Source organism: Rattus norvegicus, chromosome 18, assembly GCF_036323735.1.
Source record: "Rattus norvegicus strain BN/NHsdMcwi chromosome 18, GRCr8, whole genome shotgun sequence".
Lineage (NCBI taxonomy): Eukaryota > Metazoa > Chordata > Mammalia > Rodentia > Muridae > Rattus > Rattus norvegicus.
This window is the reverse complement of record NC_086036.1, coordinates 78,152,926-78,179,300: the sequence shown is the minus strand read 5'-3', so window position 1 is coordinate 78,179,300 and position 26,375 is coordinate 78,152,926. Positions and strand designations below refer to the sequence as shown.

Below are 26,375 nucleotides of genomic sequence, written 5' to 3'. Positions count from 1 at the left end.
GAGAAATAGCCTGCTTCCTCAAAATGGGGTCAACAGGGTTCCCTAGGCTACGGTGCCCTGAAACATTTCCTTCTTCCTGCGTAGCCAGGCAACCAGGCCTGAGGTGTAACCGCAGCTCTGACAGAGGAAGAGGACGGAGAGACTAAACATGGTGCCTGCTGAGACACTCCCCTGAGACTGAAGCAACACTTCAGTGGCATTTTACCCAGTGAGGTTAAGGCCTCAAAGCTGCTTACTCGACTGGAAAAGGCGCCAAGGAAGAGGAAGTGAGTCTGGATTCGATTGACAGGCTTAGCTTGGGTCCTAGAGCCATCGGATGTAGCACTTGTGCCCAGTCAATATCCCCAATGGAAGTCATATCCCCCCTCCGACTCCATGATGCCCAATATCCTAGGGGTGTGTGCATCCTGTGAGGACCTGTTGGCTACAGCAGACAGTTCTCAGTGCTTCCTACATCCTTCCCCTGTTCTCTGACACAGGAACGAAACGATATCTGAGGGTTTAGAGACGACCACAGTGGGGCTGCAGCCCGCACCATGTTCGCAGAATGCGATGGATGTCAAGGGGGCTGGCTTTTCTGGAATGGAGCTCACCGCCTGGACAGTCAGAGAGGCCCTTGTGAGGTAGAGGGGGGCTGGATTCATGTGGAACTGCGTCTGAGACACTCTCAGTTTATACAGAATTCTCTGATGTGTTTCCTAGGATCTTCGGTCCATGATCAGGCTGGAGGGATGGCTCGGTTGGCCCCTGTCAACGTGAAGCCCTACAACCTGAGTTCAACCCCTGGGACCTACGTGTTAGAAAAGAGATTTAACTTCCAAAAATTGTCCTGACTTACACCACAGGGTGTGAATGCACTCGCACACACACGCACACGCGCGCACACACACACACACACACACACACACACACACACACAACCACCACCACCAACGACAACAACAGAACAGCAACAAAACCCAAAAAGCCCCAACCAAACTGAACCAAAGTAACAGAACAGAAAAGCCAGCCAGGGCCTTTCTGGAAAAAAACCCACAGAGTTTTCTCTTTTCATTTATCATCCTTCATCTTCAGCCTGGAACCCGTGTGTGTCCGGCTTCGGTAACTCACGGTGTCTTCGGTCTGTACCACTGAGGATTGGTGAGGAGTACTCACGCCCCAGCCTCCGTGACTCAGGGTTGAGTGAACCTAGGACATCTGCAAACAGCAGGTTCCTCACACACCCCTGGGCTCTGACTCAGCCAGGACCAGTATGGATGAGCTATGCATGCATGAGGGTGACTGGGATCCTTCTGCTTGTACCCTGCAAGAGCTGTGAGGCGCCTTCATGCCTCAGGTATGAGTATATCCGTGTCTTCTGCCTTGCTTTTCACTTCTACCAAGGTGTGAAGGTGGCCACTGTGGAGACAGCTTCGGGAATCAGAGTATTTATACTCAGAGGCCTTTGGTAGGGCATGGTTGATGTGTGCACACACATACACACATCTACACAATGTTGTGCAAGGGCTGCTATCACTGGAAAGCAATTCACTGGGACTTAGGACCACAGCTCTGTGGGAAAGCACTTACTTAAGCATGCGTTCAACTCCTGAGCTCAAACCATAACTAATACTAAAGGTGACACATGCTTAAAGAAAATGCAAACCGGGGCCTACGTATTTTGCCTTTTCTTTGGTGCCCCTGATATTCCTCTGTGTATATAGATGTGCATTACTTCTACGTACATACTTAGAGCACACAAGTAAAAGACCCGTCAAGAAGACTCCGAACCATTCTGAACAGGACAGGAGGACATTATGTTCTTGTGCCATGCCTTGCCCTCAATATCTTAAACTGTGCGCTTTGCTGTCAGGCAGCCACACTGCTGTGTTCTACTCTTCCCTCTGCGACTAAAAAACGAACACCCCACTTACCAAAGACAGGAATGACCTCCGGAAAAATCCCTGGAAATAGACACAGCCAAAGAAATCGGAGAGCCCCTCCCCCACTCTCCTGCCGCCCACTGTACTTCTAGCCCCCAGTCACGGTTTTCAGTCATTGGGGTCACATTGAACTTGATCTCAGGGTCACTGGGATCACATTGATCTCAGAGGCCTTTCAACCACAGATATTTGCTCAAGGACAAAGCACAGAAGAAAGACAGTTTGAAGAAACCAAGTTCGTAAGAACGAACAATAACGAAACAGCAGGGTAGATGGTGCTACCTAGCGGGGGGAAAGTATGAAGAAAGGCCTTTGCATAGGCAAGTTGGGGCTGGGGAGTGTGGCTATGGCCACTGGCTTTAAGTGACTGAAACCCAGGCTGCACGACCTGAGTCACGATCCCTGCAGTGGCAGGGCCTGGCCACTGTGTCCTCTTGGGACAGTGGGTTCTTACCACACAGTCTGGCTCTCAGTCACACTTTCCTTCTCCTATGTGGGAGACAAGGGACAGCAGTGCCCCTAGGGCTCTAGATAACCACAGTCCTCAAAAAAAGTCAGATGCACATGTTTGTCCCCTCTGAGAAATAGGAAGAAACAAAACCCGTGTGCAGGGCGGTGTGTCCCCATGAGGCAACAGAAGGGAGCGTTTCACAGACCACAGTTATTCCCAACAACAGCTGAGTCACTGTCTCCAGTCAGCCCAAGTACACAGGCTTTGGCAAGCTCGCTTTCCCATCTGCATGCTTTCGACTCTGGGGCCTGCTGATGTTCCCACAGCCTGGCTGAGAGGGAGACTGCGAGGTCCTTAGGGCTACAGGGAGCAAGGATGAACGCAAAGTGGGGCAGAGCCCTAGGTCACGTGGGGACGGTCTGCAGGAGCGCAGTGTTCACCACACCACTGCCCAGGTGTGTTTACAAAGGAAGACAGAGGTGGAGGCATCATCAGGGGTAGAACGCCTGGCTACACACGTGTGAGGTCATGAGTTTGGCTCCACAGAATCCACGTAAAACCAAGTGTAGCAGTGCACATCTGTACTTCCTGTGCTACGAGCGGGAGGTGGGTACTGCTCGCTGGAAGCTCAGAGATAAGTTAGCCTGGCGAACTCGATAATGAACAAGGTACTTTGTTTCATATAAGGCAGGAGGTGAAGACTCACTCACTCTCGAGCTGTCCTCTGACTTCCTCACAGGTACAGTGCCACATGCACACTTGTGTTTGCACATACACACAGGAAGACGGATCAAGAAGCAACAACAATAACAAATCCCCACAAAGCCATGGATGAGCCCAGGCCCTCGGAAATACAGCTCCCCCAGTGAGAATGCGTGGGCTCACAGTCCAAGTGGAGCGACAGGGGCTTTCCCCTCTCTGCGGCTACGTACCAAACACATCACTGTCTTCTGAGGCGGTCTGAGAAAGCTTGCCAACGCTTCTCTTTTTTTCAGCCTCTCCTCGGTGAATCTCACCATCCTGGAAAAAAAAAAAACAACACACACCAACAAACACAGTCAGACACATTCAGATACATCTGGATACATTGTCTTCAAGTGGGGAAGCCGCTCAGCTCCGAGGGCTCCTTAGCTCTGCCTAAGAACTCAGATGTACTCCTCCACACAGATGAGATGCTTTCCCATGAAAGGGTGCCAGTGTCAGCCTGGACAGAATACAGTAGCCAGGCAATTCCTGCCCACAGACAGGTTGCCTGTCTGGTCACTCTTAGATTTCAAACGGCTTTCAGAGGCTGCCATGACATCAGACTGCATTTCTTTGAATTCTAACGAAGGCTGTTCAGAAGCCAATCAGGACACTGGGGGGCAATGTCTTGTTGTGGTAATAATTAATCTCGGTTAGGTCATTCAGTTCCCAGATAAAAGACACAAAGCCTTTATACATATGATGAGCCTTAAAAACACCAGCACTGAGCCCATATCCACCCTCTAAGCTCTCAGTGCCTACTTCCCCATCAGTACCTCTGAGATGTGACTTGTCATGTTCTGCCTGGCTGCTCTTCCTCTAGCCTTCATGGCCATATTTTCAAGACTCATCTACCCCAAGACGTCTCTCCTCTCTCCTTCTTCTCTCTCTTCTCCTGTGATTCTCCCTCCTACCTCTCCTGCCCCTCCAGGCTGTTGGCCTGTTTATTCGATAGTTTTAAATTAATAGTAAGTTTGCACAGCATCAGCTGGTGTGCGTGAGGATCTCTTCATTCCTGGGGAAACCAGATTTTTGTGGGAGGGTCAATATTTAGCATTACAATAAATAGTAAAAGACCAAATCTCAACTTTGTGTTCCTGTGAGGGAAGGAAGAGCCCACTGTGGGAGGGCTGGGCTGCCCCTCACGAGGTGCCTGGTACTCCTGGGGGACTCTATGTGGGAGGAAGGGAAAGTTCCTGCCTGCTCTTCCGGCGTTTGCTGAAAATAAGGCATTAGTACGAACTTATTTCACTTTGCGTGTGTATGCATGGGTGCACGTGCATGAGGGTAACATCCAGAGGACACCTTTGGGTGTCCTTCCCCAGGAAGCGTCTACCTCGCTCTCTGAGACAGGATCTCTTACTGGCTGGAAGCTTGCTGATTAAGCTAGCTTGGCTGGCCAGTGAGCCCTAGGCAACCACTATCCTACCTCTCTAGCACAGAGATTACAGGCAGTCACCACCATTACTTGCTTTTTTTTTTTTTTTTTTTTTTTTTAAATTATTTTGTGACAGAGTTTCACTCTACAGCTCTGGACGGGAACTTGCCAGGCAAGTCTTGAGCTTCCCACCACTGCCTCCCCCAAGTGTCAGATCCTAGAAGCACACCATCGTGTGTGGCTGTTGAGCTCGTTTGAGCTTAAATATTTAGTGTATAGTTAATTCACAAATGTGCCGCGAAGATAGCGTTCTGTTTCCTTATGTGCGTATAATCATCTCATTGGTTAATTTTTTTAATTTAATTTTATTTTTTTTAATTTTTTTTTTTTTTTTTTTTTTTTTTTGGAGCTGAGGACCAAACCCAGGGCCTTGTGCTTGCTAGGCAAGCACTCTCCCACTGAGATAAATCCCCAGCCCCCTCATTGGTTAATTTCAATGCATCATATTCCCAAACACATCAAATTCAGACCCAGCCTGGTGCTGGTGAAAGTCTAGGTTTTCTTTCCTTGCGTAGGGTCCGTGGGAGGTGGAAGGACGGGCAGCAATTGAGACAACAAGCCCTATGGTCAGAGCTAGGTGTATAATGACTTAGACATGTTCCCTTGGGCATGAACTTAACCTCTCTGCACCTCACTGTCCTTTTCTGTGAGGAGGAAAGATGCTCTGTCAGAGAAGATGGAATCGGGTGGATGCCTTCTGGGTTTACCAGCTCCGTGGTACCTGTGATGTTCTCAGCTTGGCTCCATGCCCTTTTCCCTTTGTGTAAGCCTGCGGGATGTCGTTGCCTGGCTGCCTTTGCTTGGGGTTCACTTCCCTTGCCCTAGCAGTGCTCTGTGAGGAATAAGCTGCATGCAAGGGGCCAGAATGCAGGTCCGAGAACAGCCCCCACCTCCAAAAGGCAGCACAACCCAGTCATCTGTGCACCCTTGCTTCAGAAGGCTTGGGCTGCTGTCTAGAGACGGAAGCAATGGGACTGCAGAGGCAGAGAAGGGCTCCAGGGTCCTTGGATGTCCCTGGTTGGGCTGTGTCAGAGTGATTGCAGGTAAAGCACCTGATATTTCCTGTCACTGGAACCTCTACCCTCCCCCTCGCCCCCACATACACACAGATCTCTTGGTAGCGGGAGACAAATTTGATGCCTGCCAAGAAGATGGGCTTGACGAATGTGTGGGATTTGGACGTGGAGTGTGCATGCACTCAGGGTGGCTGGTGGTCCACGGGTCTTGTGGCAGGATGCTAACATCCCACGGCAGACAGGTGGCTCATTTATGGAGGACCCAGCTGCAGCATCTGACTGGCCACGGATGGTGTTAGCATTTTGTCTAAGCTCCACCTCACAGTTACCTGGCAACAGTCAGGTGTCTAACTCACTGTAAAAGGGGCTACTTGACCCCTTCCTCTCTCTCTTGTTCTTGCCTTCCTGCTCTTACTCTGTCCCCTTGCCCCTTCCCTCCTCTCTCCCCATTCTCCTCCCCTTTTTCTCTCCACATGCTCACAGCCATCTCTACTTCTCTACTCTTCTGCCCTCTCTGCCTTTCTCTGTCCCTACTAACCTTTCAACTCCCCTCCCCATACCCTGAATAAACTCTATTCTAGACTATACCATTGTGTGGCTGGTCCCTCAGGGGGAAGGGATGCATCAGCATGGCCCCTTGGCGGCACCCCCTTCCCCATACCTGGCTACACATCCACAAAACACGTTCCCTCTCTCCTTATCTTTTTATAAGCACAACAGATGAGAGCCACAGCCAAGGATCCCTTAGCAAACTCAGGTTCTGGGTGCTAACAGCATCAACTTCATGGAGGGCAAACACGCCTGTACGACTCCCCAAAGCAACTACTGACAGCATGATGTTGTCTCTACGGTTAACCTACATTCTACATGCCAAGGCTCACATGTGACTGCTGAGGCCGGTGCTAGCAGACACACTAAGCTTCCTACGGAGAATCATATCCGTTATGTGTCTTTTCTCTATTGTTTTTCAGCAAACTTTATTGCTAGGGTCTTTGGTCTCTGTTACCTCTCCTGAATCCTCCCTGACTGTTAGCTGCTAACCTTCTCTCCCCTCTATGGGTTCCCTGATTCTTAAAATACGTCTGTGTTATAACTTCTGTCGTCTGGGACTCTGTCTATTTCCTTGTATGGAAATAGGGCCTTCACAGAGGCAATAAAGTTAAGGGAAATTAGCGTGGGCCTAGCTAGTGAACGGAATCCTTGTCACAGGGAAAGCACACTCAGCCATGCAGAAGGATGGCGGTGACACAGGGAAGACGACAGAGCCACCTAGAGCCAGGGAAGGCAGGGAGACACCACCTCTGGCCTTTCAGAATATAGAACAAGCTCCACTCGTTCAATAAGATCAAAGTCTGGCCGTGTAGATTTCTGATTTATGGGACTGTTGTTGAAGCCACATCCTCACAGCCAGCCTCAGACAAACGCTAGCACGCCCAGCCAAAGATGGTGGCGAGAGGAAAGAGGTGATTTCAGTGCTGAGGAATTTCTATGCTTCTAACTTATCAGGAGTCAGTGATCCAACTCATCTTCTCTGAGAAAAACATGAAAGAGAAACCCCAACGGCCTTTGACCTTCAAATGTCAGGGAGCAACTTCCTACGGGCTGAGGTGGCCTTGCGTGAGGCCTGGGAGAAGAGACCTAGGGGCTGTAGGCTCCGTCGCCATCTTTGTCCTCTTCAGACCTGCTGCACAGGGTGGGCCTTGTTGAGGCCCCAGACCTGCCAAGCCAGATTTAGGCTGAATGCAGTGAAGGAATCCCGGTGTGACTAAGGACCAGGCACCTAGTGGCATGCTCCTAAGTAATGAGTGTCCAGGCACCCGGGTGACACATCGACCCAGAGGAGTGTCACCTGCCACTCAGTCATTCATCTAGAGAGCACGGCCATTAGCATACCACGTAGGTGTGCACATAGGCACACATACCCGTGCACACACACTCATGCCTCCACTCCCCAGCGGCGTTTCTGGGTCCCGCTCACACACAAGCAGCAGGTTGTTTACCTGGCATTTCTGGAGGATTAATGACCTGGTGGTGATAGCATTGAGGATTCGAGAGGTCGGAGGATACACTAATGCATACTGTACACAGTTCTGGAAGGTGACAGAAGAGGTTCTGGGAGAGGAAGATGTTACGGTGTTCTGATTCACTTGGAGACCACTTGGGAGAACTTTGGTAGCGAGACATGTCACAGAGCTGCACGCTGCAGAACGGGGTGTGTGTTAAGCTCTGAACCACGTCCACTGACTAGAAGCACACGTAAGAATGGAGTTTGAGGGTTTCGAATCCCTTAAAACCCAATGGGTCAAAAAGGAATGGGTTATAGACATTAGTTAACCCCTTCCCTCCAAAGACATTGGCTACCCTGAAGCACCTGTATCTAATACAAGGCTCCAAGCAGCAGCTAGCATTCAAGGCAGGGGTGTTCACTTAGAGACTCTGGTGTCTGAACAGCGGACCCCACACCTGCAGCCAGCAGATAAGCCTAGCTTAGATACGTGTCTTGGCAACGCCACTTCAGATAGACACAGGGATGGAAGTGTAGCTCGGTCGGTAGAGTGCTTGACTCCCACGCATGAAGCCTTGTGTCTGATCTGCAGCCCCACATAGACCAGTGTGGTGGTACCTGTGGGTAATCTCAGACTGAGGTGGTAGAGGCAGGAGGGTCAAACATTTAATGGCTAAACACACAGCGAGTTCAGGGCTGCGTGTAAACAATGTAAATGCTGACATGAGTGTGTTTAAAAAAAAAGACTTTTCAGGAGAGCGGGGAGGGGAGGAGTAAACATTAACGTATAAGAAGACTCTCTGTCAGAGCTTATGAACTTTGCAGCCCTCCTCTCTACCTCTGGGGTAAGGGGTATATGGATGCAGTCCTCTGCAAGTATTCATAAGCAGGGATCATCTGCTGGCCCTGGGCAAAGAGGGTGTGGCTCTTCTCTTACTCCTGCTCCTTCTGTCTGGTAGGTTCTGCTTGTCAGATCCTGTTATCTCTACTCCAGTAGTCACTGGGTACCTCAGCTTGAACTAGGGGTGGGCTGTAGTCCTCAAGCACACACCTCATTCCAGACCTCTTGGCTCCTGGTCTTCCCTGTGGCTGAGAGCTGGGGACTCTGACATGTGCTCAACCACGGGGCTGTGGAACCTGGGCCGTGCCAAGGCACCCTGCCATGGTCTTCCCAGAAGAGTGTTGACTCTCTGAGTCTACAGGTGAGTCAGAGGCCCAGGGCCATCTCCGAAACCCGCAGAGCTACAGGATTTGGAACCGAATGCCTGAGGAGGGCACACACTACACAGTCTCGGAGGAAACCTGCCATTCCTGACTCTCAGTCCCGGCTTCAGCGGCGGAATCAGCAGAGAGGTGTCCGAAGTGACCAGGCAAGATGTCACAGACAACGACCTAGGACTGCTCGGCTGAGAAGAGATGTCGTCATCAAAGAGCTGCCGCCGTGGGGCCCTCAGGTAGAAGGGCACCTGAGCTGCTGTGGATAAGCTTACGGCAAAGTCCGGAATGGAGGTTTCAGTGAGGACGGCACAGCGGGGCTGGCAGCCGAAGGCCACATTCGTACCCACTGTGGTGGACATGCTTTAGTGCCCACTACCAAAGCCTGGGCTTGAGACCGGGAAGCTGAGTGTGGCCTTTCTTAGCCTCTGCCTTTCTCCTTCCCATACACAGTCCAAATTCTCACTCCAGCATCCCCGAAGGCACCTCTGGGCTTCGGCTGCCAGAGATTCCAGAAGGAAGCGGCTCCTTGAGCCCCATATGACACAGACAGGTGCAGCACCTCCCATAGCCCACACGTGCAGCGTACGCACGCCTGCTGGGGTGTTACGTGATCGAAAGACTCCTGCATATTTTAAAATTTAAACTCGGTGACAATCTGGCTGAAATCACAAAAGTGCTGAAGAATCGGCACAAGAAAAAGTCCCAGGGTTGGGGATTTAGCTCAGTGGTAGAGCGCTTGCCTAGCGAGCGCAAGGTCCTGGGTTCGGTCCCCAGCTCCGGAAAAAAAAAAAAAAAAAAGAAAAAAAGAAAAAAAAAAAGAAAAAGAAAAAGTCCCGTGTGCTAGTCGAAAAAACTAGAAAAAAAGTCTGAATGTATTGTTCACCCCCTGTCCCTGCCCCCACGCTACCACTTCCTTTTTTCTTGACAGAGTCCCATGTATCCCAGGCTGGCCTGAAATGCCATGTATGGCTGAGGATGGCCTGGAACTGTTGCCGCTCACAGCTCCATAAAATGCCAATATTACAAGCTTGTGCGCCAGACCAGACTTTATTTTCTCGAAAGTAGATTCTTTTCTTCTTCTGCCTCTACTTTGAGTTAGGGTGAGCAGCAAAGGCACTGGCTAGGGGCAGTGACGGGGTGCAGATAGCAGGAGTTTGATTTCTGGATTCCAGGATGGAAGGGAAGTCCTGCATCCTGAAAGCTTCCCTCTGCCTGCCACTTATATGTCATGGCACCCTAAAACACACACACACACAAACACACACACACACACACTTACATAAATACAGATTAACACACACACACTTACATATATACAGATTAACACACACATATACACATGCACCATAAACACACACACACACTTATACAAATACAGATTAACACACACACACATATACACATGCACCATAAACACACACACACACACACTTATACATATACAGATTAACACACACACATGTACACATGTACCATAAACACACACACACTCATACATATACAGATTAACACATACACACACATATACACATGCACCATAAACACACACACACACACTTATACATATACAGATTAACACATACACACACATGCACCATAAACACACACACATATACAGATTAACACACACATATACATATGCACCATAAACACACACACACACACACACACACACACACACACACACACACCCTGTACCACAACATATTATACAAGAAAGATAAAGAAAGACGATGAAGAGTCTTTCCTCAGAGAAGGCATATACCTGGCCAGTGGACTACGAAAAGATGCTCAGTACCCTCACCTCTGGGGCACGTGCTTCAAAGCCAGAGGCAGGAAGATACATAGGGTGCACGGACGAACTTTCAAAATGCAGTGTTTCAGGAAAGAAGCCCCACACCAAAGGCCACCCAGATGATCCCATCCATGTGACCTACTGTAATGGGGAAACACAGAGGACCAGTGGCTTTGGGGGGATGGGTCAGGGAGACAGTTGGACACAGGTGTGATTTATCTGAGTCACTGTTGTAAAACTCGATGGTGAGATGATGACACACAGCTGTGGATGTGCCAAAACCACACTGAACATTTTCAGTCTGTATGTGTAAGAGCTACATCTTAGCAAAAGTGTTACACACACACACACACGCACACGCACACGCATGCACACACGTGCACACACATGCACATGAATGCACCCCCACATGCACACACATGTACATGAACATGCACATGCATGCACACACATGCACATTCACACGCACAGGCACAGGCGCACGCACACACACACACACACACACCCTCTGGAACTGGAGTACAGCTCACTGATGAGCACTTGTCTAGCATAAGAGGCACCAGGCTCCACCCCCTTGCACTGAACAAGAAATAGAGATTAAAGGAAAAAATGTCCCATGCCCATAAAACTGCTTGTAGGTTTGCCCAAAGTGAGAGCTGGTCTCATGCAGCTCTGAAGCCACTTTCCTGTGGAAATACCTCCTTAGCTTCGTCCTGTAACAGTTCAGCTTTGTAGTACAGAGGCGGGAGCTCTCTTTGGGATGTGACTGAGAGTGCAGAGGTCTCTGAATCATGAATGCACAGAAGTGTGCTGGGGATTGGGTTTAAGCACGGGCTTTGGGAAGTCACGGCAGGGTAAACATTACTCAGTTCGGCAGTGCACTGAAACTGCTTATTGAGGTCTGTTACGCAACTGGACAAACTGGCTTCTATTTTAGGAGCACAGAGACCTTCTGTTTATTCCTGGTTGCTACTGCTGCCCCAGCTGGCCCGGTAAGTGGGAAGGATGGTCCCTTCAGGAGGGCAGAAGAGACAGGGATGTATCTGCTTAGCCTGGTGCTGTCAGCTTCGGTTTACTGCTCAGCGAGTCTCATGACTAACAAGAGCCCAAGACAAACTCATCACTAAGTGAATCGAGCCAGCCTCAGAAAAACAACTGCCACATGCATTCTCTCTTTCGTCTCTCATGGAGACACACAGAATCATTTGGGTGCATGAAACAGAAGCAGGACTGTCTAGGAAGTGAAGTGGGTGAACGGAAGAGGGTTGGTGACACACCAGAGGACAGGGGGCTCAAAGTATTTTATATACTCGTGTGACAATGCCCACATGTAACCCAGAATGTTAATTAACAAAATAAATTACAGAAGGATATTTATTTAATTAAAAAGTAGCCACATTTTAGAAACAGAATAAGGTGACAGAAGCCTTTGGTTTCTTTTGCAAGGCAAACGCTTTAGTTTTGGGTAATGCATAACTACTTTGGTTATCTTCCTGTAGAATAGCCCTTTATGTTTCTGGGTAGTCCCCTATTTAACGGCTTTAAGTCAAGTCCTGTCTTTGAGATAAGCCCTATCTCTGCTTAAAACAAAATGCTAATATATCAGGAGTGTGAATGCTTCCCTGAATATATGTGGATCACCAATTTGCAATCTTCCCTCTAACAAAGCAGGCAGGTCACGTGGGCAAACCCAGTACAGTCGAGGTAGGCACGGTTGCTATCTGTTACTGCTTCCTGCCTGTATTTGAACTGACAAACCTTTGTAAAGGTAACAATAAAAGCTGCTCAGGAAAGATCAGAAAGATACAGAAAGATACAGAAAGAATGTATCAATACGACACCATTGAGGACTGAAAGCCAGAGAGAAACTCCCGGATTTTGTCTTTGCAGCTGTGCTCTGCTTCTTTGCCTCAAATAACCACACCCAGGTTGTGAAATGGATTTTCCCTTCTATCTCAGAGGCAGCCCATCCTTCAAAACCATCTCTGTGACCCTGTGGCCTCAGGGCGAGTTGTGGGGAGTAGCGAGCCTTCTTTAGCTTGCTGGGAGGGCTGGGGAAACACACCGGGCTGGCGCCATGTCCACTCAATCCAGGGCACAGTCAATCACTTGAGCTTTGGAAAGGATGCACGATGGGTGGAGAATATCCCGCACACAGCAAGGAGCTGCCGATCACCGAGATCACTTAAGGCCGGCTCCTCGCTTGCCAGCCATCTGTGTGTAGAGTCCTTTGCAAAAATGCACACAGGGGGAGGTGTCTGTGCCCCCAGATGTCTCTTGTTTTACACGTGGTGACAAAAATCAAACCACCATGTGGTTACCAGAAGATCCAAGTTGTCAAGGTATTATGAAAAGCCTTCTGGAGCTTTCTACCCAGGGGCACAGGTCACATGACGACCCAGGAAGCATGCGCATGGGTTTTTTTCTGAGCTAGTCCGTGAAGCGAGGTTTTTAAGCACTAAGAGAAGCAGGACTTTAAAGATCGTGCACTCCATGTGGTTTGACCCTAGGTGCTCCATGCTCAGGAGCTAGCTGTCTTGCAAACGTTGAGGTGTTGACAGGGAGGGTTCTGACTGGGCTGTGTGTCCTCAGACTGCTGAGGTACTGTGGATTCCAGCATGGAAGCAGAGAAACTCCCGTGTGGAAGGCCCCGTCAAAAGCAGCACCCTCTCCCCCCGAGAGCCCTTGAGCCCTATGCCGCACTTCCTTCTAAAATACACCAAATAATCTACTTCAAAAGCGTCGGACCCAACCTCCGATTGGTTTAATTCGTGTCATTTGAAAAGCTTAAATATAAATGCTCTCCCGATCACTGCGGCCTTTTGGCAATTAAGCAAAACAAACGGAGTCAGGGCTGCTGCAAGAAAGAGGCAAAGGCTGAAGGTGTGACCTGGAGCCATGCCATGCCATGACCTTCTCCTGGTGGAGGAGAGGCAGGACGAGAAACGACACCCCGTCTATACCACTGAGTGTGTATGAGGGGCTCCTCAGCCTGGGGGAGGGTGGGCGCGCCTGGTAGCCTTCCTCTCTGCTCTGACCCCCTCCCTCCTTCCAGTTCTCTGTCAGTCATCTCTTCCCACCCTGGAATGAACCCAGAGTGAGGCCACTGCATTTTATAGTATGGAATTCCATTACTCGGTGTAGCCAGAGGGCCCACAGCACAGGGCAAAGCCCAGGTAGCAACAAGAAGCTTTAGGGACCAGAGCTCAACTGCTGGCGATGAGGGAGAGGGATCTCAGAGAAGCTCTTTTCCCTCCTCATGGAGACTGCCAGAGAGGAAACAACACTCCCTAATACAGCTTTACCCTGCCCCCATTCACCTGTAAGGTTCTCGGTCCTGTGCCTTAGTGCAGTTATGAACTGGTACAGGGTGAATAATCTATGTGGCAAGGATCCTAGATCACCACGGGCTGTTTGCACAGTTGGGCCTGCCTTGTTTATTTACTAAGGTGTGTTTGGTTGCTTAGGGCTTATGGAGTATAATGGGAGACATTAAATAATGAGGACTCTGTTCCAAGTATCAGAGGCAGAATCATAAAGTTGAACTTTCTCCACAGCAACCCGGGGTTACATCCTAAAAGTTTGATTCTTAGATTAATGGAGGCATCAGGTTGCAATAGCGAGGTGTGCTTAAACCAACCAGATGCAGAACTTCAAATGGGAAGAAGCCTTTCCCGCAGTGCATGCGTGTTGAGAGGTTCAGAGCTGGCCTCTGTGAGGGAGAGTCACAGCAACCCAGCACACACATATACACATAGCATACATACATAACACTCATGTTTGTATACGTGCGTATACAGCACTCACATACACACCCGTATACACACAGCACGTACATATACACATAGCACGCATCACAAAGACACACATACACATACAGTTCAGGCCATTTGCACTCACAGGCAGATGCATGCTCCATACACACGCACAGACACTCACACCATCACATATGTCCACGGTGCATATGACTTCTCACCTCCCCCCCATTACATGTACATATTTACACAAACAAGAGACCCTTTTCCACACGTGTGTCCTGTCATATTGAAAACCTTGCCTTCTGAAGCTGGGAAAATAAAGGATCAGGAGTTGAGGGTACACTCCGCTCTTAGAGGATCAAAGTTCAGTTCCCAACCCCCACATCAGGTGGCTCCTAACTGCCTGTTAACTCCAGTTCCAGGGGATCCGAGACCTCTGACCTCTGTGCCACCTGCACTCACTCATGTACTCACACTCGTGCGCGCACACACAGACACACAGACACACACTTAAAAATAATAAAAATCATCTTTAAAAAGTCCCTCTTGATTCCAAATGTAAAGCGTTACAACCAGGTTGCTGAGGATAGAACCCATCATATGAAGGACACATTCTACGTTTTCAGAGTATGAAGTAAACATGGCCTCAAAGGTCCAGTCACCAGTGGCGTTTCTAGATTTTTCTTGGCCTGGGACAATAAGTGGTGGCCCAGTGAGGTTCACAAGCAAGGGGACAGGTGAGCAGGACAATTACCATGCAAACAGCTTGTCTTCACCCACACCCTTCTGACCCTGTGACATTCGAAGGGGGCAATGCATATGCTTCCAATGTCAGAAGGGCAAGCCCCACCCACCCTCCTGGACTGGCCTGGTGGCATTTTGTAGCAAGTCACCCAGAGGTCTAAATGAATGCCTGCTGTCTTCCTTGCATTCTTGCTGTCAGTCAGGTGAGAACCCAAGTTTGAATGGGTAACAATTTTCCATGAGTCCCTCACAGACCTAATGCTCTCTACGTTCATTATCCTGCTTCGTAAGGCACCAGACATCCTGCTCTGTCTGGGCGGGGCATCCATCTCGGATGACTGTTGTATTTCTGGCATCTGTCCCTGCCTCTTATCGGGGCTCCTGCTGGTGAGTATGGGGAGCCCTCAGAGCTTTAGGCCCTGGGTTCTTGGCTATCAGCTATATTCTTCTGTACCCCAAGGTTCCTTCCTTAGTGTACAGATCTGGGAGGGCACAGAGGAGGCTGGCACACACCCTGCTGTCTCTGCTTTATACTGCTGCTAAGTCTGTGGCATTCACACTCAACGTCCAGTGCCAAACAGACCATTGATATTTAACAACTGTTGTGCGCTGGAAGTTTTGTGACAGGTGCTTACAAATTGTGTCACGGTTTATAATAATAATAATAATAATAATAATAGTAATAATATAATAAATAATGACCCTATGATGTCAATTAGCCAACAAACATATGAAAACCAATCCCCAACCAACCAATTAGTCAACCAATCAAGGAAAACTAGTCAGTTAATGTGCCAAGTAACTAAAGAAGTAAAACCAAGCGCTACCCAAAACCAACCACCAAATCAACCAACCAACCAACCAACCAAACAACACCAACCACATTATCAGCTAGACAAAAGCAGCCAGCCAGCCGGCCAAATCCTACAATGTGGGTGCAAGAACAGATGTTATCTTTCCAGGGCTCTGAGTGCCCTGGGGTTTTCTCAGCCTCCAACTCTCTAAGGCCTCAGGCCCAAGCTGGAGTTCAGAACTCTTCTGGACTTTGACATCGCCCCAAGACTCACACACCTGACTCTGCCGAACTCAGAGAGAAAGTGTAAAGAGGCCCAGGGATCCCTATCCGCCAGCTCAAGATAATGGCTGCAGTTGGATCCAGACCCTGAGAGGAATGAAGCCTGGGGCTGTGTTTCTAGACCACATGATTGGGTTGCTGGCTTCTCGCTGCTGGAGAAAGTTTAGTAACTAACAGCAACATTCTAGGCAACATTGCAACATTGTAACCCGCAGCAGCCCACAGGCGCATGGCGGGCACATGTCAGTGGCGGCGGAGGCGGCCGCAACAGCGGTAGCAGTTCTGTGTGGAGGCTCTGGATACACTGACTAATTACACAGCCTGCTGTTAATAATTACACTTCCTTAGCTGAGACCTGTGGCCACCCTTGGTTTACAGAGGCGTCTGTGTTCCCCAGTTGTCAGATGGGTAGAACACCTGGATGGACGCCAGTCCACTCCCTGGTCATTCTTTGAACATGAAGCTGTGGGAAAAGCCTTTTGCTCTGAATTCACCACAGAGGAAAACCATTTGTGACTCAACGCGCCCACGAACATTTCCACCAAGAACCTTTTGGGGCACTGCCCGGGACTTCCACATGGGTGTCACCTAGTTTGTCTAGCTCCTAAGCTCTCATCCATCCTGTGGTAACTGGGAATTGCCTGAGTTCTCAAAGCAGTGTTTATGTGACTTGCCTAAAAGATGGAGATTCCACGTGCATGGATCTAACCTTGCCCATAGAGTAGCTCAATCCCTATCCTGCCCACACAGTGGATGATCCCCCACCCACACACTGTTGTCAAACAGAAAAGTAAAATTCCCCAGTAAATTTGGTGTCCACCAAGCACAGCCTTCTCACCATGCTGTGGGTGTCTTCAGGTGTGTGTGTGGGTGGGGGGGCATCTGGGCACTTCCTGCCCCTGTTCTGTGATCTGGGAAGATTGAGGGTGTAAGCAGGAAAGATGAGCAGGGCCTGGAAGTTCTGTCTTTTTTCCCAGTGTCCTCTGGGACACTTGCCCTCTTCACACTGCCTTCTGGTGTTACCCATAGCCACTGACAGGGTGTGGCACAACGCCTCCTGGAGCACTCTGGACAGCTTGGCTGTAGTGTTTGGTTGGCCACTCAGCAAGCCATGCCTAGACACCAGCATGACCTGGGGCTACTGGTGTATTCGTCAGTAGGGCAACATCATGGCTGCTCTGCCTGAACTGTGTGGGGAGGAGCAGACTTGGCAGAGCGGGGTGAACCAAGCTGGTTAGAGTCTAGCCACTTCTCATTCCTGAGGCGGGTGTGAGGGAAGGAACACAGCTTACTGAAAAGCTATAGATCTGGCAGCACATCCTCCGAACAGCCTGAATCTCCAGCAGAGTGGCCCTGGGGAGCAGCCGGCACACCCCTCACAGCTGGGGTGCCAGCATTCTCAGGGAAACAGATTTCTCCTGTCAGAGTGAAACACTGTTTCATCTCTGTGGAAAGCTCTGAGTTGCTTCCACAACTCTGCCTATATTTGCAAACTAAGTGTCACATTTCTCAGAATGTCTTTTTAATATCAGTCTCAATGAGAGAGAGGGAGGGAAAAAGGGAAGGAGGGAGGGGAAGAGGGGGGGGTTGTGACAATGATTAAATTACACAGATTATTTGCCAAAGGTGGGGTTACCCCAGGGGAAGGACCAAAAACTTCTTTGCCCAAAAGCCAATATGACAGAATTCTAATGTCCAACAAAAGTTCCAGAACAGTGTGAAACCCAGTTTTTAATGTGGGTGGGGAGGCCACAAAGAAGGCCAGGGGTGAATCTAGAGGCCTGTAAAGGCAAGAACTATTCCAGAACATTTCAGTGACTTCCCCTCACCAATAGAGCAAAGGTGGTGAATTATTGAACTCTGACCTTTGATAAGGTGTCATTGGCTTTGGAGGGCTATGCTCCGGGTGGCTAAGCATCTGGCTCCTCCCTGAAGGCCAAGATAGCTGAAGGGTCACGTGCTGTCTTGCCTGGCCCATGGCCTCTTTCTCATATCCCCCTTTATCTGTTGACTGTCTCTAGTGATCGATCTGCCCTCTGCCATCCTGAGATGACCCCTCTTCTTTGTAAGGTGCTAGTCTGGGAAAGGCTATAAGGAACAATGTTATCCACGTCTCCATCCCCCTCCCCCCCGAAGCAGCTGGCCCTTGGGATGTCCTTCAGGCTGTCTTCTCAGCAGCACATGTGGAGGTATAAGCACTCCTTTCATTGGGCAATATGGAAAAATGGAGATTCCAGGGGTTGTGAAGAAGCTAGCCACCTCAATAACAGCTATCCTTAAAATGGACCCAGGTTCTCAGCATCCTCTATGACAAGTGCCATGGTGAACAATGGAGCTGGGATCTTTAAGGACATGGGCTCTCTCTGTCTAGGAAGCTGGTATGGGGGAAATGTTTATGAGCCACAGACCCCATGGCCTCCAGCACTCTGAAGAGGTTTGTGGGAAAGGATGCTATGGTGAGCACCAAAACCTCTCCTCTCCTCTCCTCTCCTCTCCTCTCCTCTCCTCTCCTCTCCTCTCCTCTCCTCTCCTCTCCTCTCCTCCCTTCCCTTCTTCTCCCCTCCCCCCTTTTCTTTTCTTTTCTTTTTTTTAAAACAATACTTTAACACACATGTCCCAGTTCTCAGAAAGTTCTGATCTCGGTCCAATCCTCAGATCTGCAAAGGTGCCACATCTCTTCTCTAAGGTCCGAGGTTCCTCTCTGCGTCCTGCTCTGCAGCTCTAGTGTAGTCTGCCTTCTGTTGATGTGACAGAGCATTCTGACCACATTGCAAGGGGAAGGAAAAAGCAGTTTGTTTCATATTGACTTCCAGGTGACCACCCATCACTGACAGAATTCAGAGAAGAAATTCAGGAAGAAACCAAAGCAGAAAGCATGGAGAAAAGCTATTTATGAGGTTACTCACTAGTTTGCACAGGCCTATCTTTGCCATACAGCACAGGACCATCCGCCCAGGGGATGGTACCGCCTACGGTGGACTGCGTCCTCCCACACCAATCCTTAGTCAAGACAATCTGATCAAGGCAGTTCCTCAGCTGAGGCCTCCTCTCCTCAGGTGATTCTCTGGCCTCCCAACTTGACCTAACTAGCATGAGTGCACTATCCAAACCCATGGTAGATCTCTGGACTTTGAAGGAATGTTGCCACTCAGGGATTACAAGTTCCATATCTAGCCAGAGGCTGCCAAGAAGATAAAACACAGGAGCCTGCAGGCCCTGTGTGTCAGGCCAGTTCTTGAGGTGTCTTGTATGGTAGAGCCTGCACTGTGGTGGGGCCTTTGCGGAGAGACACAGGATGATAAATTGGGCTGTGCTGTGGCATCTGTCTACCAGGAGGAATCGATAGCTTCTCAGGCAAAGGTTCAGATGCTGAAGCCAAGTGCCAAGCTAGGCCTAGATGGTTCTCTTCGCTAATCTCTCTTCTATTCAGTGGTTCCCGGGGCTTATCAAATAGTGCATATGCTGAGAACTGAACTGCCTATTCCCAGATCCATCCACTGAAATATTAACTCCCAGCACCCCAGAAAACAACTATCTAAAGATGGGCCCTTCAAAGAGGAAATTCAGTTAAGCTTCAGCTCTTAGCCTGGGCCCTGCTTCAATATGAGAAGGGGAAGTTAGATTCAGCTACGAACAGGGGACCATGGGAGGGCACGTGGAGAAGATGGGGAGTGTGAAGCCTGACAAGAGACCCACCCTGTGGACTGTGGGACCCCAGATAGCCATCCTGTGACCTGTGAGAATAAAAATAAAAATGGTCTCAAAGGGCTAGACTTCTCTCTTAGGTTCCAGCATGGCCACCAGAGAAGACCTGGTTCCCCAGAGAGGTACAAATTAGTACCAGTGCTGTATCTGAAACCACCTGGTGCGTCTCGGACACTTGCTGGGCCAGCAGTGAGAGGCATGGCTATCATGAAAGCTTCAAAGAGCAAACTGAGCGGGGAGAGAGATCAGTGTCCACTGTTCTGGGCATGTGGGTCCTCCCGAGGAACCAGTGGCTTGAAACCTTCATGAACTTTACTATGGCAAGTCCCTCCTCTAGGGGCCAGCTGATGGGGACAGAGCCTTAACAGCTGGGACTGCTGAGCACAGGGCGTCACTGGCAGGCGGCTGCTTTTAGCTCCCGGAAGCCATTCCTTCCTCACCCCAGAAGCTTTCATTGGTGTAGCTGTGTGAACTGATCCATACTTGAGTGCATCACCCAAGCTACCTAGGACAGCCAATGTCATTTCCTTCCCTGGTTTTCCAGACAGCAATAGCGCAGACAGACACTGGGCATAGGACAGAAGATTGGAAAAAACCTGGCAAATTAGTGAGGGACAGCTGTTTATGACTGGGAAGGAGCCGCAGGAGATGGGGACTTCCCTATCTCTGAAAGTAAGAACAGTATTTGGAGGAACTGATACCCAGTCTATGAGACTGCATCGTGACTCAGGAGCCTAGTCCCCCGCAGCCGCAACTAGTGGCCTCTGTTCCCCTTTGGGACTCCAGCACCCTCCTCTTCAGCTGGATGGCAGGACCTGGGTTCCCTAGTAGAGTCTCAGCTAGGGATTGCCAACATCACAGCATGGTGCACTTGACCTTCCCCTCACCTCCTAGAGGTCTTCCTCAGCAGGAGAGAAAGATGGTAACAGCATTCCTGGGCTGTTTCCCTCTGTGAAAACCTTGCCTGGTGACTTGAGCATGGTGCATAGAGGCCAGGGATGCCTCTTGACCAACAAAGCCTGGAGCATCAGAGACAAGGCCTCCCTGTAACAGAAGGGTGCTAACCGGGCTTTATCTGCCAGGCACCTGAGGGTCTGCTGTAGTGGGGGAGGTGCTCAAGCCTTTGGGACACAGCATTGAGGGCATCTCTGCTGTTTTGTGGACATTCAGAGACCAGCTGAGGAGACTGCATGCAGCTGTGTGGCTGAAGTTGTAAGGAGAGGCAGGGGAGGCTCTAGGGGTGCCCCTGAACCTCAGCGTAGGAGGGGGGAATTCCTCAAGGGAGAAAGGAGCCTGCAGTTCTCCGGGCCAGTCCCAGTTTGTGGTTCCAGATCAGTGGGTAGATAATGAATGGGGGGGGGCAAATTCTCCCTGCAGGGCCCTCCCTAGCCCCAGAGTATAGCTTAGGGCCCTGAAGCAGAGGATCTTCTCCTTGGGCTCTCAAGAACAACAGAAGGCCCATGTGTAGTTGGGAAAGAGCGCTTACATATGAAAACGCTGGGGTTTTTGAAGCTGGGGTTTCAAATCAGTCACTCTGAGAGGTGGGATGCCTCAGGCTGTGACAGCCTGGCCCTGCACTAACAGTTTCTGATTTTGGTGAGAGTAAATTCAAATCAAGCAGCCTTGGCCAAAGCACATTCCTCACAGCGAGTAAACCTGCCAGGGTTCAACATTACAGACAACCACGGCCACAAAACCATCATCAGTATAATTTAGTGTGTTACAGTAATGAGTGGCCTCCACTCAATGTAGGCTGGTCATTTACATATTGATAAACCAGTGGCTGGGAAGAAGCTGGATAGCCCTGCTTCACACTTTCAGGTGAAGTCCTAGCACAGAAACCTTCTCAGCCCCTTTAAAGGGCGGGGATTGGAGGAGGGTGGGGGAAGGGTGGGGAGGGGGATGAGCTAGAAAGCTGTGTGCAATTGATTGTCTTTTTGGCTGCTGTGGAAATCGAACATCACCTGGAGTCAGACAAAGAGGCTTTACTGTTTGTTGTTATAAAGTAATTGTCACTGGGAGGGCAGGCTTTGAGAGTTTTAAAGGATCAATGCCATTTCCAGTTCACTCTCTGCTCCACGCTCGTGGTTCAAGATGGTGAGCTTTCCACATCCAGTTCCGGCTGGCTGACAGGTCTGCTGCTGCCCAGCCACCCTTCCCCACCATGCCGGACTCGTATCTCTCTGGAACCATGACCCAAGAGAACCCTGGCTTCCATCGGTTGCTTTGGTCCTATTGTTTTGTCACGATAAAAAAGTAACTAAGACTATACTTCCTCATGATCGGAAAGGACTCTTCAGTGACAAAGAGTGGACAGAAATTTGGGCAATGGTACTCTGTGGTCAGGCAGAGTCCTTGTGAAGATGGTGAGTGTGGAGAGACTCAGAATATCACGGTAACAGCACAGGTCAGACCCCCTCAGGAAAGACCATCCAGAGAAACCCACCAGGGAGAGGAAGCTGGTGAGCGCAGCTCTGCCTGAAGGGAGGGGATACTTTCTACATTTTATTTACTTATTGATTGACTGATTGATTGATTGACTGTGCATTCCAAATATTCTGTGACAAGCTGTAGAAGGCGTCGGGAAGGGGACAGAACAGAAAACCAGTTACCTACCAGCCTGTGGCTGGGCTGTCATCAGCTGGTGTGTCATGGGCAGTGTGAGGTTCTGAAAGTGGAGGGACAACCCAAGTTCTGGGGAAAACCTGGGTCACACGAGTGTGGATGTGTGGTAGAGGAACGAGCCTTGCGTATTCACAGCTAAGCATCTTCTGCTGGGGACTCCAAGAGGTACAGACAGGGGTGGGAACCAAGGGAGACATTGCTGACTCCATGGGGGAAAGACCCGGAATCTACCTACATTTCCCACAGCTGACCTCAGAAGGCAGACGTCTCATTGCACCAGGAAGAGGCAACAGCCCACCTGCCTGCTACCATTTGACCACACCTGAGACTCTGGTTCAGCTTCCCAACCCAAAGGCAGGGCCTTCCTCTACAGAGCAGCGAGGTGCACTAACGCAGGGAACGAGGGTTCGTTACTGATTGGGAACGGGGTTCACAGCTTCAACAGAGAGGTTCAGTAGATGGCGAAGTGGGAATACCATCACAAATAAGGAATCCTATTTGGCAAAAACTTTCAAGAGAGCAAAGGGACCCTGCAGCCTCTGTTCTCCTGGGGATACTGAGTCTAGGATGAATCCAGTGGTTCGCAAGTGGAGGCTCTACCCCATCTCCACCCAACGTGTGTGCCGAGCCATCCATCCCTCTCCTCCTTCATTTGCTTCCCAGGCCATGATGTACCCACTGAGAGGCAATCCTCCTGAATAAATGAAAACGATGATCTAAAAACAACAGCAAGGACCCAGCCATTCGGGGAACTGTTCCCCTTAAAGCTCCACTTCCTCTTTGGCTGAAGTAGAGCCCCAGGGCTGGAGAGTTGGCCTCAGCCCAGCCTTACCTTACTGGCCTTCTCAGATGCTAATTCTCGCTTTCCAGAGTGGTTTCCCATGGCGACCCAGTGGGGGTGTTCAAGAGCTAGAAGAGAAGAGAAGGTGTCAGCTGCGAAGAAGTCAATACTTCTGGAGGGCTTTGACCACAGCAAAAATCCCATGATTCCCCAGTAGTCCCTGAGAATTCAAGAGACACATTCAAAGCTGCCAACAAATATTGTTCCTGGGATCTCAGGGAAAGAACTAGAAAACAGAATGACAGCAACAGTCTCATTCTGCTCGGTGACCAGCTTTTGAGTGTGCCAGCATTTACAAACATATCTGCCCATTTGAGACCCTGCCGACCATTGAGCATAGACTCGAATACCCAGGGCTCCAATCATATTCGAGTGTAACATAGAGTGGGGTTGGGGATGGGGAGGAGGAAGGGTGGGGAGATGAGCTGAGACGTCAGAACATGTTCTGTATAATTTTCCAAATGGAAGGTGATGGACAGATGTCTGTGCCTCCTCCTGGAGAGGCTGGCCATCACGGTGGCCAAGGCCAGAGCAGTGATGTTTCTAATACAACTATCCTAAGAATGTGCAGGATTTGCAGGGAGGATAAAGTTGGATAAAGACAAGCATGGCCTCCTCATTCCCATTTACCAGCCCCAGACTTAGCAGCAGACACACGCTATTCTTTTCCAAAAGATACACAGAGCTGAGGAATTTGGCCAGAGCTGCTCCTTTGGCAAAGCAAGTTCTGGTCAGGATGAACCAATCCTTCTGTAGAGTGACACTTGTTCAGTCTGTGACCTGATTCTTCCAGGAAATCAGTTGAAGATCTGAGCACTCCAGAGCTCGCTCCCCTGTCAAACCCAGCAAACTCGATGAAAAGAGTCCTCAAAGGACCTTTGATTTTTAAAGTAGGAACAAGGCACGGCACAGTACGGGCTGAGCAAAAAAGCACATTTGAAACTGGCTCTTTTCATGGACGTGAGAAGCCTAACACTGGACTTCCCATCTCCCCCACACCTGGGGCACTTCAGTGATTAAGAAGACTAGCACGAGTGGTTTGTACACATGTAACCTCAGCACTTGCCACGTAGAGGGGGAGATCAGCAGCTCATGACCACCCTCAGTTATTCAGCTGCTTCAAAGCTAGATGGGGTTAATGGGCCTAGGGATTCCTTCCTCAAAAGTGCAAAAGAGAAAACCCTGAACCCCTAAAAGCAACAACGACAAGAACAACAACAACGATGATGACGATGACAATAACAATAACAATAACAATAACAACCACCACAAACCAACCAACAACAACAAAGGTGGAAGAGGAAGATGGGGGAAAGAGGAAATGCTGGTGCCTGAGCATGGGTCTCCCTCTCAGTGGCCCCACAGCCTGGATTAACTGATGTGGAATCTCTAGACTGGGGTCCCAGTCTTTCAGCCTAACCTTTGGGGAAAGAGAGAGAACAGGGTTTGCCTTAGACTTGGTTTAAATTGCTTTGATGGAACACCATGATCAAGACCAAGGCTAAGACCAAGACCAAGAAGACCAAGACCAAGACCAAGGCCAAGGCTAAGACCAAGACCAAGACCAAGGCCAAGACCAAGGCCAAGACCAAGACCAAGACCAGGGCCAAGACCAAGAAGACCACAACCAAGGCCAAGGCCAAGACCAAGACCAAGGCCAAGACCAAGACCAACAAGACCAAGACCAAGGCCAAGACCAAGACCAAGGCCAAGACCAAGACCAACAAGACCAAGACCAAGATCAAGGCCAAGACCAAGACCAAGACCAAGACCAAGATCAAGGCCAAGACCAAGACCAAGGCTAAGACCAAGACCAAGAAGACCAAGACCAAGACCAAGGCCAAGACCAAGAAGACCCCAACCAAGGCCAAGGCCAAGACCAAGACCAAGGCCAAGACCAAGACCAAGAAGACCAAGACCAAGGCCAAGGCCAAGACCAAGGCCAAGACCAAGACCAAGACCAAGACCAAGATCAAGGCCAAGACCAAGACCAAGACCAAGATCAAGACCAAGACCAAGACCAAGACCAAGACCAAGACCAAGATCAAGACCAAGGCCAAGACCAAGACCAAGACCAAGAAGACCACAACCAAGGCCAAGGCCAAGACCAAGACCAAGACCAAGACCAAGAAGACCACGACCAAGGCCAAGGCCAAGACAAGACCAAGACCAGGGCCAAGACCAAGACCACAACCAAGGCCAAAGCCAAGGCCAAGACCAAGACCAGGGCCAAGACCAAGACCAAGACCAAGACCAAGACCAAGACCAAGACTAAGACCAAGACCAAGATCAAGGCCAAGACCAAGGCCAAGGCCAAGGCCAAGGCCAAGACCAAGACCAAGACCAAGACTAAGACCAAGACCAAGACCAAGCAAGTGGGGAGGAAAGGGTTTATTCGGCTCACACTTCCAGATCACAGTCCATCCCTGGGGGAAGTCAGGACAGGAGCTTAAGCATGGCTGGAACCTGGAGGCAGGAGCTGATACAGAGGCCATGGAGGGGTGCTGCTTACTAGTCTGCTTCATCTGGCTTGCTCAGCCTGCTTTCTTATAGAATCTAGAACACCAGCCCAGGGATGGTCCCACCCATCATGGGCTGGGGCCTCCCCCATTGATCACTAATTGAGAAAATGCCTTAGAGCTGGATCTCATGGGGCATTTTCTCAATGGAGGCCCCTTTCTCTCTTACGACTCTAACTTATGTCAAGTTGACACATAAAACCAGCCATCACAGGGCAGATTCCCAAACTGCACATTTCAGTTGGTTTAACAGTACGGTGCCCCCTGTCCTTTAATCCTTAAAAACCAGGGCACAAGGATTCCGATATGAGTTACCCCACTCTCTGACTACACCTTACGGAATGGTGACTAATAAATGGCCGTTCTCCATCTCTGTTCTCCATCTCTGTGGACCCTTCGGACACTCACTCCAATTTATGGGAGAAAGCATTGCTCAATGTACAGCTGAAAACAGCAGCAAGAGCTTATTCTGTGATTCTGCCCATGGGGTGGCAGTCCCCTCTGGGTGCAGGGCCCATA

General features: G+C 49.8%; 1 protein-coding gene across 10 annotated transcripts in view; it reads right to left on the bottom strand.

Moving 5' to 3' along the window:
- Mbp (myelin basic protein) overlaps positions 1-26,375 on the bottom strand; it is a 110,523-nt gene that overhangs the window by 61,874 nt on the left and 22,274 nt on the right. For 9 of the 10 annotated variants that reach the window (NM_001025289.1, XM_006254997.5, XM_063277090.1 and 6 more), the window contains 2 exons: positions 23,329-23,405; positions 3,306-3,393 (listed from right to left, as the gene is read on the bottom strand). In NM_001025289.1, coding sequence (NP_001020460.1) covers positions 3,306-3,393; positions 23,329-23,379 — 139 coding nt within the window. In that variant the 5' untranslated portion in view covers positions 23,380-23,405. Of the gene's footprint in view, positions 1-3,305; positions 3,394-23,328; positions 23,406-26,375 lie in introns of those variants that run through there. The other variant, XM_017600846.3, reaches the window with a different exon arrangement.